Source organism: Ammodytes marinus, assembly GCF_949987685.1.
Source record: "Ammodytes marinus genome assembly, chromosome: 4".
In the NCBI taxonomy this organism is placed as follows: domain Eukaryota; kingdom Metazoa; phylum Chordata; class Actinopteri; order Uranoscopiformes; family Ammodytidae; genus Ammodytes; species Ammodytes marinus.
Genome location: NC_137233.1, coordinates 2104283 through 2120779, shown reverse-complemented (window position 1 = coordinate 2120779; position 16497 = coordinate 2104283). Strand labels below are relative to the sequence as shown.

At 42.6% G+C, this 16497-nt stretch overlaps 2 protein-coding genes across 2 annotated transcripts in view; one reads left to right on the top strand and one right to left on the bottom strand.

Moving 5' to 3' along the window:
• Positions 1-9221, bottom strand: part of LOC307249195 (uncharacterized protein) — a 37605-nt gene extending 28384 nt beyond the window's left edge. Inside the window, exons 1-12 of the mRNA XM_080025834.1 lie at positions 9116-9221; positions 7674-7776; positions 7344-7424; positions 7123-7236; positions 6623-6730; positions 6287-6368; positions 5933-6167; positions 3982-5794; positions 2762-2935; positions 2458-2631; positions 1127-1291; positions 480-526 (exon numbers count right to left, since the gene is read on the bottom strand). Of these exons, the coding sequence (XP_079881960.1) occupies positions 480-526; positions 1127-1291; positions 2458-2631; positions 2762-2935; positions 3982-5794; positions 5933-6167; positions 6287-6368; positions 6623-6730; positions 7123-7236; positions 7344-7424; positions 7674-7762 (3082 nt within the window). The 5' untranslated portion in view covers positions 7763-7776; positions 9116-9221. The remainder of the gene's footprint in view (positions 1-479; positions 527-1126; positions 1292-2457; positions 2632-2761; positions 2936-3981; positions 5795-5932; positions 6168-6286; positions 6369-6622; positions 6731-7122; positions 7237-7343; positions 7425-7673; positions 7777-9115) is intronic.
• Positions 9222-11109: 1888 nt separating this feature from the next.
• The window catches only part of LOC307249194 (sphingomyelin phosphodiesterase 4-like), a gene marked incomplete at its 5' end in the record, with an annotated part of 22956 nt that continues 17568 nt past the window's right edge, over positions 11110-16497 (top strand). Inside the window, 2 exons of the mRNA XM_080025833.1 lie at positions 11110-11148; positions 12111-12197. Coding sequence (XP_079881959.1) covers positions 11110-11148; positions 12111-12197 — 126 coding nt within the window. The remainder of the gene's footprint in view (positions 11149-12110; positions 12198-16497) is intronic.

The following is a 16497-nucleotide window of genomic DNA, read 5'->3' as shown; positions in this document are numbered from 1 at the left end:
GACCATAAACATAGATAGAAATACGTATTTATATTTATGGACCATAAAGAGCACCATTTTTAGCAGAGAGTGTCGAGCATGGTGTCGAGCAGTCAACAAGGGTTGAAGCATGTGAGTACTCGCTGAACGAAACAAACAAACATATTAAAACGATGGCTAACTGTTGTTAGCTGTTTGTGCTACCCGCCTCACTTCCGGGCTTCACTGATTCGCTAGCCCTCCACAAATCAAATTGCTCCAACTGAAAGACTGTCCGCCGAAAAGAAGCCCGACGACATAAACGTCGACCGATTTCAGGGCACACACCAAACAGATTTGTGTCTCCGAGCCCTCCCGACTCTACGACGGCGATTATCGGGCCGGTGTGTCCTGGCCTTTATCAAAATAAATACATTTTTACAACTTGTACCTGAATACATTATTAGTTATATTACACGACTGCATTTTGTCTCCATCAGTCAAACTGAATCCACACTTACACTTCCTCAGACCAGGTTTTAACCTCTGCTCTCCACCGTGGTCCACCCTGGAGGAAGAAACACAGTCACAATGATTTTCTATTAACATGAGTCCTAACTGCTGTTCAACATGAAGCAGTGTTCCTCAGTGTGTCAGTGTGACAGAGAAACAGACTGAAACTCATCAACTGTCTCCATCAGTCTCTCACTGCTGTCAACCACAAGTACGAGAAGATAATATGTATGTATTAGGGCTGTCAATCGATTAAGATATTATGAAAAAAAATATATATAGCCTATATATCACCCCCTAGACATTTTTAACAGTCCCCTTTGTCATTCCATCCTGGCACAAGGCCTGTCCTGTCCTGAAATCTTCCTTTTTGAATTGAGAAATCGATTTTGAATCAAATCGTGGGATTCCTAAATATTCTCACTCCTAATTACCACACCTTTGTCCTGACACCACTCTCAGAAGCATTGAACTCCCCATTTCGATTGATTCACGGTTTTCAGTTTGTTTCATTGTTTTCCTATCACGGCTATGAACCAATCAGATCGCTTGATTTGAGCTACCAGTTTTATAAGAGAAAACACATGTCCTTCTTCATGATGGACCAGAGGGGAAGGACACCAGCAGTGTGTGAGCTCTTGTTGTCTGTCCATACCTGAGAGTGTCCAGTCTCCAGTCTGGATCCTCCGACAGCAGCTTCACTCCTGAGTCTCCAGGATGGTTGTAGCTCAGGTCCAGCTCTCTCAGATGGGAGGGGTTGGATTTCAGAGCTGAGGCCAAAGACTTACAACCTTCTGTTGTGACCAGACAGCCTGACAGACTGGAATTAGAAAAATATCATGAATTCAGTGTTTTAGAAAATCATGTCAGTAGGAAAATCCTACAGATGTTGGAAGATGTTGGAAGCTGGATGAGCAGGATTTGAAAGATCAACTGTTCGATTGCTAAACCACAGTGGGCACAACTGGAGCGACATGTGCAAAACTCTAACAACACTTTGCACAGCAGCAGTTCATGTCGACCAAACTCTAGCTCGTTTTTTGCTTAGTCTGGCTGGCCGGTTTTGTCAGCGTTGTGCTGCCGTCGGATACCAACGTAAGCTCCTCCCCTTCCTGTTGCTGGCTTTCCATATTGTGCTCCTCCTCAAACTCGGAAACAACAAACAAACAACTTTGGCTGTGAGCGAGTCTCCCCGTCTGTGAGGGCAGCGCTCTGCTACACACACACACACACACACACACACACACACACACACACACACACACACACACACACACACACACACACACACACACACACACACACACACACACACACACACACACACACACACACACACACACAAACACAAACACACACACACAGTAGTAACGTTACTGTAGACAGAAATAGAGTGTGTAGATACGCTCAGACTTCAGAATAATAATAGCGGCTGCGATCCGGACGCAGCCTAGCTTAGCCTAGCCTAGCCTTTCCACTTTATTGAAAAACTTCCCCTGGCAGAAATACACTCATACACTTACAATTATAGAATATTTACACAGATAAATACTAAATATGGAAATGTTATCAATAAATTATAAAAAATATGTATTTATTGAAGCAAACTCCTGATTTTCATTTATTGTTGTTAACCTAAAAAAACTGGTATTTTATAAACTTAACAATTTCATGTGAAAGAATTTCACTCTTTCCTCAAAGAAAATATTACGTAATTTCTGTGAAGTAACTCAAATTATTCAAACTGTAAAGATTAAAAGTTTGTCATTTCTGTATTGGGGTTGGACTAGTGTTTATACTCTGAGTGTGTTCTGAGTGACAGTGTGTGTTATCTCAATGAGGCTGGTTCATAGTGTTTGCTGCACTGAGCCTGTTTTGCAGGTGAAGTGAACTGACAGTAGTTAGAGTTTTGCACATGTAGTTCCAGGTGTGCCAAATGTGTTTAGCGAAAACATCCACTGTTAAAAAAAACAGAAGAATTCTGACCTGAGTGTTTCTAGTTTACAGTGTGGACTCTTCAGTCCAATAGACAGACGCTCCACTCCTGAATCCTGCAGGTCGTTGTAGCTCAGGTCCAGCTCTCTCAGATGGGAGGGGTTGGATTTCAGAGCTGAGGCCAAAGACTCACAACCTTCTGTTGTGACCAGACAGCCCGACAGACTGGAATTAGAAAAATATCATGAATTCAGTATTTTAGAAAATCATGTCAGTGGGAAAACTCGACAGATGTTAGAAGCAGGATGAGCAGGATTTGAAAGATCCACTGTTAAAGAAACAGATGAATTCTGACCTGAGTGTTTCCAGTTTACAGTGTGGACTCTTCAGTCCAATGGACAGACGCTTCACTCCTGAATCCTGCAGGTCGTTGTTACTCAGGTCCAGCTCTCTCAGACTAGAGGACTGGGAGCTGAGAACTGAGGACAGAGCTTCACAGCTCCTCTCTGAGAGATTACAGCCACTCAGCCTGAAGGAGAATTAGTGAAAAGAAAAAACATAGTTGTTTATTATTTAAGAAATGAAGCACTATTGACTTAGGATGTGGATTGTTACTATTTAGTAGGTAAAGTTATACTCAGCAAGATTTTTATTTATTATTTTATTTAGTCAACTTGTCTTTTAACTTCCTATCTATCAAATAATGAGGTAATTGAGCATCACTCAGTGGTCAGACTCAGTAGTACTGAGAGTACCGAGAGTTCAGAGCTGTCTGCATTCCAGTACATCTGTAAGGTTTTATTTTTTATATACAGTCTATGGTTCGTATAAGACATGGTCCTAGGTCCCACATTTTCAAAATTAATAAAAAGGTCTTTCTCCACACTTGCTGCCGTGTCTGAAGTTCCCGAATTTCCACATACAATGAAAGTGTGGAGTGCCAACTGCTGTAGCTACAGACTCTCTCTGTCTGGACTTCTCATAACTTCTAGCATTCTGCAGGAAAGAACTGCCAATCTACTGACAATCAATAATGTTTGATTTAGAAATAAACTCTGGTCTAGAAGTGCCTGCAATTACATTTATGGCAACTAGAAATGGCGGATTATAGCTTTAATACCATTATCGAGACTCCTTTACGACCCGAGTCTTTAGTGATACAACTATCAATATACTTTTCTATTATTTGGTTGAAAGATGAGGCAACACTACGTTGTTAACATAACTGGTTTTGCTTCTAATGCTTATACGATGATTAAACTTGTGATGAATAAGTTTGATCTACAGTACCGGGAAAACAAGTTTCTCACCTAAACAACTGTGTTATTCAAAAACTAAATGTTTCGTTGTCTTGATGTTTATTTTGAACGCATCATTTTGATGAATTTTTTTCGAATCTGCCTAAAAATCATTTTACTGAGCAAAGCTGAACACATCACATCTTAAACTTAAACAGAATCCATAAGCTCAAACGTTAGTGATTTTCGGGTTTTGGAAAAAGCAGAACCGGGTGCTTATTATAACTGGGTTTCAAGCCCCATCCCTCCTGTTTACATGTTTCATATGTCCACCTACAGAGCTTTGTTGGAGGCTTTGACCACTGGCAGCAGCCTCAGAAGAGCCTCCTCTGAAGCAGAGTATTTCTTCAAGTCAAACACGTCCAGATCTTCTTCTGATGTCAGTAAGATGAAGACCAGAGCTGACCACTGAGCAGGAGACAGTTTATCTGAGGAGAGACTTCCTGATCTCAGGGACTGTTGGATCTCCTCCACTAGAGAACGATCATTCAGTTCATTCAGACAGTGGAACAGATTGATGCTTTTCTCTGAAGAGATATCCTCACTGATCTTCTTCTTGATGTACTTTACTGTTTTCTTGGTATCTGTTTCCTTGTTGGTGTTGGAGCTACTTCCTGTCTGTGTCAGCAGACCTCTGAGGAGATTCTGATTGGTCGGCAGTGAAAGACCCAGGAGGAAGCGGAGGAACAAGTCCAGGTGTCCATTTGGACTCTGTAAGGCCTTGTCCACAGCACTCTGGTGGAGATGTGTTAGATTGACTCTGAAGAGTTTGGACCGCCAGGATGTTTTTTGTTCATCAGACATCAGATTGACTCCAGAGTTGATGAATGTCAGATGGACATGAAGAGCAGCCAGAAACTCCTGAATGCTCAGATGGACGAAGCAGAACACATTGTCCTGGTACAGTCCTCTCTCCTCTCTAAAGATCTGTGTGAACACTCCTGAGTACACTGAGGCTGCTCTGATATCGATGCCACACTCTGTCAGGTCTGATTCATAGAAGATCAGGTGTCCTTTCTGCAGCTGCTCAAAAGCCAGTTTTCCCAGAGACTCAATCATCTTCCTGCTCTCTGGACTCCAGTGTGGATCTGTCTCCGCTCCTCCATCATACTTGGTGTTCTTCAGTTTGGCCTGAACCACCAGGAAGTGGATGCACATCTCAGTCAGGGTCTTGGGCAGCTCTCCTCCCTCTCCGGTCTTCAACACATCCTCCAGAACTGTAGCAGTTATCCAGCAGAAGACTGGGATGTGGCACATGATGTGGAGGCTTCGTGATGTCTTGATATGGGAGATGATTCTGCTGGCCTGCTCCTCATCTCTGAATCTCTTCCTGAAGTACTCCTCCTTCTGTGGGTCTGTGAACCCTCTGACCTCTGTCACCATGCCAACACAGTCAGGAGGGATCTGATTGGCTGCTGCAGGTCGTGTGGTTATCCAGAGGCGAGCAGAGGGAAGCAGTTTCCCCCTGATGAGGTTTGTCAGCAGCACATCCACTGAGGTGGACTCTGTAACATCAGTCAGGATCTCATTGTTGTGGAAGTCCAGAGGAAGTCGACACTCATCCAGACCGTCAAAGATGAACACAACCTGGAACTCTTCAAAGCTGCAGATTCCTGCTGCTTTGGTTTCTGTAAAGAAGTGATGAACAAGTTCCACCAAGCTGTACTTTTTCTTTTTCAGCACATTCAGCTCTCTGAAAGTGAATGGAAATGTGAACTGTATGTCCTGGTTGGTTTTGTCTTCAGCCCAGTCCAGAGTGAACTTCTGTGTTAAGACTGTTTTCCCAATGCCAGCCACTCCCTTTGTCATCACTGTTCTGCTTGGTTCATCTCTTCCAGGTGAGGCTTTAAAGATGTCTTCTTGTCTGATTGTTGTTTCTGGTCTGTCTGGTTTCCTGGATGCTGTTTCTATCTGCCTGACCTCATGTTCATCATTGACCTCTCCAGTCCCTCCCTCTGTGATGTAGAGCTCTGTGTAGATCTGATTCAGAAGGGTTGGGTTTCCTGCTTTAGCGATCCCCTCAAACACACACTGGAACTTCTTCTGCAGGGTTGACTTTAGATCACGCTGACAAACTTCAGAATTACTTCCTGAAATAAAACAGTAGCAATAAAATCATCGAGTAATTATAATTTAAAATTCAAATATACACAGAATGTTTAACCCTTGATACTTTAGTAAATGTCTCATTTCACGTTCATGTTAAACCTCTAGAGAAATCCTCTTACTGCTGTGCAGAAGGTCAGCCAGCTCCTCCTGCTTCATTCTCCTCAGGAAGTGCAGTGTGATCTTCAGAAATGCTTCTCTGCTGCTCCTCCTCTGCTCTTCATCTTCATCTTCACCGTCCAACACCTCCTCATCCTCCCTCTGACTCTCTAAGCATTCTGGGTAATCTGGACTCAGAAGCTTCTGGATCTTCTTCAGCTCGTTCTTCACAAACGTGACGATGTTTTCCTCCAGCAGCTGCAGCAGAATATTATATGAAACATCAGAAACATGATGGACAGACTGACGGTCCAAATAAAACATGGAAGTTATTGTGAACGGAACAGATATAAAGTAGTTGTTGAACATGTACAGACCATGAATGTGGAGTCCAGGTGTGTTTGTTGCTGCTGGGCAGACCGACCACTGGGAACCTCGGAGACCTCCTGGTCCAACACGCTGTCGGTTCATACAGATTTATTATTAAATTTTTATTTATTTAGATAATTTTTCGTAATTTCTTCACGCATTATTCGACATAGTGGAGAGACAGACATGAAATGGTGATAGGGAGGGGAGTGACATGCAGAGAAAGACCCTGGCTGGAATCAAACCCCAGGTCTGCTGTGATGAGGACAGTGTCTCTATGGGGGGCACCACGGAGTGGCCCAATTACAGCAAATTTAAAGGCACATTACTTTTTTAAGTCTTACCAAGAGGAGAGTCCATCTTTAAACGTTAGAGGTTCAGCCTTTGAACAGTCGCTCTTTAAGGACACACAGCTGGGTCCAGGTCCAGGAGAGTCCGGTCTCTGATGGATCCTGGTAGACAGAGAGGAAGAACATACAGAGACAGAAATTCACCTTTTAATCTTCAGCCACAGAAGCTAATGGAGAAACAAACAGCTAAGGGATCAAGGTAACGAAGATAACCTGTAAAACAAATAGAAATTTGTCTCATCCCCTCTCAATTTACTTCGGAGGGGGTCAGAGCACAGGGTCAGCCATAGTTATCATATTATTATTATTATTATTATTATTATTATTATTATTATTATTATTATTATCATTATCATTATCATTATTATTATTATTATTATTATTATTATTATTATTATTATTATTATTATTATTATTATTATTATTATTATTATTATTATTATTATTATATTATTATTCAATGCTGCAGACATGATAAAGTATGATTGACTAACTCTGTTTCTGGAGAACATCCTTTGAAACATAGTGGTGGCTCCTTGGAACAGTCGCTCTTGAAGGACACACAGCTGGGTCCAGGTCCAGGAGAGTCTGGTTTGTCATGTTGGGTCCTGATGGAATCACAACAATGTAAAATGCTTCTGAAGAATATTGTTTTAGTTTTGAATGTTTTAATACCTTAAACAAATACAACGTAAAATAAATTATTTAATAGTACTGCTGTCCAGCTTTAAACTTCATATTTTCTTCCATAGACCAGTCACTCTTGAAGGACACACCGCTGGGTCCAGGTCCAGGTCTGTTCAACACAACACACACACACACACACACACACACACACACACACACACACACACACACACACACACACACACACACACACACACACACACACACACACACACACACACACACACACACACACACACACACACACACACACACAAACACACACACACACACACACACACACACACACAGAGCTTTGAGTGTGAATAATAACGGTGCAGTGATTTGAGTCATGGACAGTTAGAGATCCTCATGTCACCTCTGAGCTTTGGTCTGGCCGTCATGTTCCCCACACAGAGTGGTTTTAGAGGGAGGGACTCCCTCCTCTCTGTCCTCACTCTGATCCATAGCAGAGCCCACACCTTCACACAAACACAACAACATGTTCATTCATTACAACAAGCTTTACATCACAGGACACATTAGTTCACTGACAGAAACCTGGTTGGACCCTAAACTGATCGTGGCTTATTGTTGCCCCTCTCCCTTTCCTGATGGTGGCCTACCAGCAACACTGCACCCACAGAGCTACCTCCATCCTTAATGACCCCCACCACCCCTCTCACAGCCTGTTCTCCCTCCTGCCATCAGGGAGGAGATACAGGAGCATCAACTGTGCCCCCTTCCCCCCCACCACCATTAACATGTTACAGCCTGAAAGCTAGAACAACTGTCAAGGACACTCCTGATAATCATAATAATAACTTTATTCAGACTGATGACTCACTCTGTTGTTTTTTTGTTTTATATATATATATATATGAGAGACTAAACATTTTAAATTATTTCTTTCTTACTGCCTTTTTTAAAACTGTATGCGCTGGTGAAATTGCATTTTTTTATTTGTTTGTATGAATGTACAGCTCTAAAATGACAAAGTAAATCTTGAAATCTTGAATTTGCATTTTTTTCAAAAACATAAATGTCAGTTAACCCACCTGGTTGTGTTGGTTGCTTGGACAATATCAGGAAGTGGTAACGGTCACAAAGCTAACTACAACAAAGTAAAAATGTTTACAACAAAGCTACTTCACAGCCTGCCACTTACATTAAGAGGACACTGTCACACCCTCATAACCTCACAGTCTGAAAACAACATCAGTGTGACGCGAAAACCAGTTCAACAAGTGCCAAAGTGTTTCCAGTCTGTCTCCGCCTCCTCTCCTTTACCTGCCTGAGGCTAATGTTGATCTATTATACCTGCATGTAAGATATGTGTTTATATTGTTTATGATCTGTTTGGGCATTGAGTCTGATGCTCACATACTTAGAATTAGTTCAGATAAGTCAATGTCAGATCAATCACAAATCAGATGGTGTAGTTCCACTATCAGTCCACTAGATGGTGACATTAAGCATTTCATGCAAAAATGTTTCCACAATAAAAGCAGCTCAGACAAAATGATTCAAGGTGTGGGACCAGTTCAGACACGTCCTGCATGATTCACTGACGTTAGCTCAAATTAAAATCAAACTGCCGTTGATTCTACGGAACAAACTAACAATATTGTGAATCTTTCTAAATGCATTTTTCTTTAACTCGGAGAGAAACTTAACAGCATATTTCAAATAGATATTAAGAAACAGCCAATCAGCATCAAGAAACATTTCTACCGTCCAGTTAAACAGCGACACAGCACAATGTGATCAAAGTGATCCTGATGATCAGACATTTACAGGTTTCTCTGGGAGGATTCTCACCTGCTGAACTGACTTCAGGTCGACTTACAGACACTTTCCACCTTCATGTGTGGAGGAAACACTGGGAGAGAAGACGCTGCTCATTTCATCCTGCTCAGTCCTGGTGTGTGTGTGAACTGAGGACGCCGTCACACCCTCACAACTTCACAGTCAAAGTCTAAAACAAATACTAAAAGTCACGTGAAAACCTGTTCAACAAGTGAAGAGTGTTCCCAGTCTGTCTCCGCCTCCTCTCCTCTACCTGCCTGAGACTAATGTTGATCTATTGTACCTGTGTGTAAGAGATGAGTTTATATTGTTATTGATTTCGTTTTGGAGGTGTTGATGTCAGTTAGTGCAAAGTTTTGCAAGAAATAAAAAAGATAATGCAACTTCTTAATGAAAGACACACAGGTCCAGATTATGAATTGTATTGTCCACTCTTGAAACACTGTGTTTTTCTTTTATTGTTTTTAATTTAATTTGGAATGTTGTGTTAGGTCTACAGTATTTGTTTCAAGCCTGCTACTGACTTACTGAAGTGTAAGTAGGGGTACATTGTGAGTTTTCAAATGTTGTTGTTGGTGTGTGTGTGTGTGTGTGTGTGTGTGTGTGTTGCACTTTGACCATACAAATGTTTCCCAACTGATAATAAAGTATACTTCCATTCGTCCAATAAGCAATCAGTAATAAGTTACTACTAAATAAATTAAATAAACTATTATTATTATTATATGGGATAACTAATATCATCGCCCTGCAGGAGTTGGGCGGCGCCAATAGGTGGCAGTAACGTCCGTGCCACTACGTCACTACCAACTGAAACACCACCGAAGAAGATGCCAACGGTCGCCTGGTCGCCTCACGCTCAGTCGGATCTAAACACATGAACCAAACTGATATAAACACAGTTAATGGAGAAATAGTGTCAAGTTAACGTCACCGTCAGCGGCGAAGGTAAACAGACGTACTTTTGAAGGTGTTTACGTTTACTGAAAGCTTTTAGTTTAGGTGTGTGAGGGTTGCGTGAGTCAGTTTAGCTGTGTGTTTTGCCGGTGGCTAAGTAAGTTAGCTCTCCATGCTAACAGTAACACTGCATGCTTCACTGACTGTCGTCTTAGCTTTCCACTCAATGGGACACTTTGTTATGGGATTTACAGTCGTAACAGTTAGCAGCATGTTTATACAGCGTCCATTTGTGTCAGGGATCTAGTTTGCTTCCTGCTAAGAGAAGCTAACGAAGTAATGCTAGGCTAGTTTGTATCCCCGAAGATATTAGATCAGCCCAAACTGTTGCTACCTGTCCTGTTTCCCTTTTAACCTGTTGTTTTAATTTAATTTTTTAAATTTCTATTCACATTTGTTTTCGCTTTTTCAAATGTCTATTCTATTCTATACTTAATGTATTTTAATCTTGATGTATTTAATGCCTCTGTAAAGCACTTTGAATGGCCTTAGAATTAAACTTGTCTTGCCTTAAAACTAAATGTTCTCCTCTGCTTGTCACTGGATTAATTTAGCAATTGTATTGATAAAGCTTAAAAAAAGAAACCGCAGTGTATGGCTCCACAATCTCACAAAATGTCACCTGATGTTACAAAGTGATTTTATATGTATTTTTTCGCCATGCATTGTGACATGTACATCCATGGTGTTCAATTACTTTTTCATTGTTTTATTCATATATTTTTTCCCCCTTTCTCTCATACATATTTTATGTAAGGCAAGGCAAGTTTATTTCTATAGCACAATTCAGACACAAGGCCATTCAAAGTGCTTTACAGGGGCAAGATTAAAATACACTATACACATTAGAAAATATAATGAAACATGAATAGAAATAAAACATGTAATTACTTTTATTTTGCATCTGTGTATGAACTGTGCTATATACATGCACTTGCCTTGTGTTGCCTGCTAGACATGGTCTTAAGGAAATTATTAAAAAAGTAGTTAATTTGTGTGTTTATAACTTGCAGGTCGGATCTAAAGCGACTGTAACTGAAGGAAACATAATGGCTGCTCCCACACTACAACCGCCCAGTTTCCTACTGGTGAGTATGTTAAGGAATATTATTAACCCTTTTGACAGACAGACAGATGGATAGACAGACAGACAGACAGATAGATGGATAGACAGACAGACAGACAGACAGACAGACAGACAGACAGACAGACAGACAGATAGATAGATAGATAGATAGATAGATAGATAGATAGATAGATAGATAGATAGATAGATAGATAGATAGATAGATAACTTTATCAATTTTCTTTATGTTTTTTTTTTTATGTACTTGCATACGTTTAAAAATGAAATGACATTACTCCCATCCAACACAGTGAAACACAGACACATTAGAACTAAAGTGCAGCATTGTAAAGTTAAAAGTATCAAACTTAAAATTTATAGTAAAAGTCAAAATAGTCAAAATTCTAAATAATGTAAGGAAACAAATCTACACATTTAAAAAAAAAAATATATAAATATGTATTGTACTCAGGGGCGACTGGCTCAGTTGGTAGAGCGGGTCGGCCGATGATCAAAGGGTTGGAGGTTCGATCCCCGCCCTGCCACCTGTGTCATAGTTGTTGTGTCCTTGGGCAAGACACTTCACCCACCTTGCCTCGTGTGAATGTCGATGGTTAGCCTGCTATCGGTGTATGAATGTGTGTGTGAATGGTAACGTGGGAAAGGAAAACAGGTCTCCCTTGCAAAAGAGTCTTCAGTCTCAATGGGATTTACCTGTAGAAATTAAGGTTGAAAAAAAAAAATACTAACTAGATAGATACATACAATTAGATACATTTTCAATTGAGTAATATTTCAGGGCAATTCAGACCTAAAAATTAGCATCTCCTAGTATGTTGAAAACGTTTGTTGTTATTGCACTGTGGGTCAGAGCTAAACGTAATTTAAATTCCTCTGTTTGTCTGGAACATATATGAAGACATTGACTCAGTTGACTCGACTCTTTCTGTGTGATTTATTTAACGTGTCGTGATGTTTCTCCAGGCGAATCTGAAAGCGGATTCTTGCACCAAACCTCTCCTGCAGCGATGCCAAGATCTGGTGAAGATCATCAATGACTATCCTGCTAAGGTAACGTTAACCCTAACACCACTGGCTCACTGTCTGTCTGTCTGTCTGTCTGTCTGTCTGTCTGTCTGTCTGTCTGTCTGTCTGTCTGTCTGTCTGACTCACTAACTGAGATACTCACTCACTCACTCACTCATGGTAACGTTAACCCTAACACCACTGTCTCACTCTCTGAATTACTGACTCGCTCACTCACTCACTCACTCACTCACTCACACACTCACTCACTCACTCACTCACACACTCGCTCACTCACTCACTCACTCACTCACTCACTCACTCACTCACTCACTCACTCACTCACTCACTCACTCACTCACTCACTCACTCACTCACTCACTCACTCACTCACTCACTCACTCACTAACTGAGATACTCGCTCACTCACTCACTCACTCACTCACTCACTCACTCACTCACTCACTCACTCTCTCACTCACTCACTAACTGAGATACTCGCTCACTCACTCACTCACTCACTCACTCACTGACTCACTCACTCACTCACTCACTCACTCACTCACTCACTCACTCACTCACTCACTCACTCACTCACTCACTCACTCACTAACTGAGATACTCACTCACTCACTCACTCACTCACTCACTCACTCACTCACTCACTCACTCACTCACTCACTCACTCACTCACTCACTCACTCACTAACTGAGATACTCACTCACTCACTCACTCACTCACTCACTCACTCACTCACTCACTCACTCACTCACTAACTGAGATACTCACTCACTCACTCACTCACTCACTCACTCACTCACTCACTCACTCACTCACTAACTGAGATACTCACTCACTCACTCACTCACTCACTAACTGAGATACTCACTCACTCACTCACTCACTCACTCACTCACTCACTCACTCACTAACTGAGATACTCACTCACTCACTCACTCACTCACTCACTCACTCACTAACTGAGATACTCACTCACTCACTCACTCACTCACTCACTCACTCACTCACTCACTCACTCACTCACTCACTCGCTCACTCACTCACTCACTCACTCACTCACTGAGATACTCACTCACTCACTCACTCACTCACTCACTCACTCACTCACTCACTCACTCACTCACTCACTCACTCACTCACTCACTCACTCACTAACTGAGATACTCACTCACTCACTCACTCACTCACTCACTCACTCACTCACTCACTCACTAACTGAGATACTCAAATCAAATCAAATCAGTTTTATTTATATAGCCCAAAATTACAAATAAATTTGTCTCGGTGGACTTTACATTTCATACAATATGATATATGATACAATATGATACAATATGATACAATATGACACCCTGCCCTTACACCCTTAGCTCGGCTGAGAAAAAACTCCCAGTAAAAACCCTTCACCGGGAATAAAAAAAAATTGAAGAAATCTCAGGGAGAGTCGACAGAGTAAGGGATCCCTCTCCCAGGACGGACATACTGCAATAGATGTCATAAGTAGAGAAAATCACGAAGGAATTTGATCATTGACCAGGTGATTACATGGTAATACTAAGTAAAGTGCGAATAGTGTGGATGCAGGAAGACTTCAGATGCAGCCAGAGGATCCACACCGTCTCGTCTCCCCCAGGGAAACTAAGGTTTCCATCGCCGGGATTACATCCCACGTCTCCAGGTGGCGCCCTTGACCACTGCACATCATTCGCGTTGATGGTCCAATTCTCAGATAAAACCGGAGGGGGGACCAGATCCACACCGTCTCGTCACGACCAAGGGAAACTGGAAGAGGACAGACAGGCAACCAATGAGCAAGGCAAAAATGAATTTATAAAGATTGAACAAGCAAGCGAGTAGAAAGAGTACTATCCTGATGTGAAGCAATAGCAAACGGGGAGCATCCATTCCTAGGACAGCTGATTCCACACAGAACTCGGAGTCAGTCGAGTAGCATGGAGAGTGCTTGGTAGACGGAGGGAGAGAACCCCCGGGGCAACGCTCAACCAATCATGGAAGATAAACAAAAGAGAACAAATGTCAGAGAAATGGTATCAGTTATGCAATTAGCGTCGGCAGGACAATTCTCAGTGGGAGGACAGCCGGTACTCAGGCCCAGACAAACCGAGACCGAGGCAGCTCCTCAGGGTGATAATAATAACGCTATAACAATGCGAACACAATTAACATTAAAATTACATTGATCACACTCTACCGTTCCCCATCGACACACAATCGGCGCCAGCCCCCCAGACCCAGAGCCTGCCCCCCAGCACCCCGCCCCCAGAGAGCACGCCCCAGTGCGGCACTAGTCCAGAGGAGGACCGGGGCCATAGATAGAGAATAGAGTATAGAATAGGGAAATAGCCAAATACACCGCTGCCACAAGGAGCAACCACTGCCGAATCCCCCGGAGGGGCGGCCCGTACAGCCCCACTCAGGCCCGCCGGACCGGCCATGCCCAGCCCACGAGGCAAGGCCAGAGGTGCCAGGCACAAAGGGCGCGACGCATCCGCCGCCGCCGTCGGCACACCCAGAGCTAGGAAGGGCCGGAGGAGCACCGACGCCGGGCAGCGAAACACAGACGCCAACAGCGACGCCAGAGGGCTGACCGCCAGGCAGGGGTAGATGATTAAAACAGTTTAAAAACAGTTAAAACGCAAATTGCATAGATTGCTTCTATCACCCGCGTCAAACGATTAAAAACATCGCAGTACCCACCTACCAGTGCACCACTCACTCACTCACTCACTCGCTCTCACACACTTGCTTACTCTACTCAACTAACGTTAACCGTATCACCACTGTTTGTGTATTTACACACTGATTTCAAAAACACACACACACACACACACACACACACACACACACACACACACACACACACACACTAATTCTGCCGCCTCACACTCATCCTTTGTGTCACCTCACCAACAGCTGCTTTCAAACACAACTTCTACTGACCGCTGTCACACACACACACACACACACACACACACACACACACACACACACACACACACACACACACACACACACACACACACACACACACACACACACACACACACACACACGCGGCAAGAGGAGCAATATCATATTATGTACTATATATTCTGGTGCCATGATGTCTGTAACATGTAAGGGAAGTGGTGTTGTTGTTATAGTAACCATAGTTTGAACACTGATTTGTACATGGCTCAGTCAGCTGCTTGTCTCCCCAACCTTTCATGTTTAATGCTACAACTCACTCACTCACTCACTCACTCACTCACTCACTCACTCACTCACTCACTCACTCACTCACTCACTCACTCACTCACTCACTCACTCACTCACTCACTCACTCACTCACTCACTCACTCAATAACTGAGATACTCACTCACTCACTCACTCACTCACTCACTCACTCACTCACTCACTCACTCACTCACTCACTCACTCACTCACTCACTCACTCACTCACTCACTCACACACACACACACACACACACACACACACACACAGTGGTATGTGGAAACAGCTGCTATTACTATGCCCTCTAAGATTCACTTTGAGAATCTCCACTTTCTCTTTGAAGGTAAATTGTATTTTGCACTAAATCCAAGATAAAAGGTTTAATTTTGCATCAAAGAAATCTATGGAGGAAATACACATTCTGTGGACTTATGTGTGTTTAGTTAGTTCAATAATACATTCCCTTACATGTTACAGACAGTATGGCACCAGAATAGCATGGCAGTATATAATAAGTTATTGTTCCTGTGTGTGTGTGTGTGTGTGTGTGTGTGTGTGTGTGTGTGTGTGTGTGTGTGTGTGTGTGTGTGTGTGTGTGTGTGTGTGTGTGTGTGTGTGTGTGTGTGTGTGTGTGTGTGTGTGTGTGTGTGTGTGTGTGTGTGTGTGTGTGTGTGTGTGTGTGTGTGTGTGTGTGTGTGTGTCACTGGGGACAGTACAAGTTGTGTTTAAAAGCAGCTGTTGGCGACTTAATGAGGGAGACAAAGGGTGTGCGTGTGTGTGTGTGTGTGTTTGTGTGTGTGTGTGTGTCTGTCTGTGTTTGTGTGTCTGTCTGTCTGTGTGTGTGTGTGTGCCTACAATGATACAGTGAGACAGCCACGTTCACTGCTAGAAAACGTCTTGTCATCGGCCTGTTTTACTGGTGATAATTCCCCGTCCCATCTGAGGAAAATAAACTCTCTTTATGTCATGACCGTTTTCCTGCATTGTTTTGTGTTCAGATGAAAATTACACGTTTGCTTTGGTTTACAGTTTAACACACGTTAGTTTAACAGACGTGAAACAGGGCAGAATCGCTCTGGTGGAACTA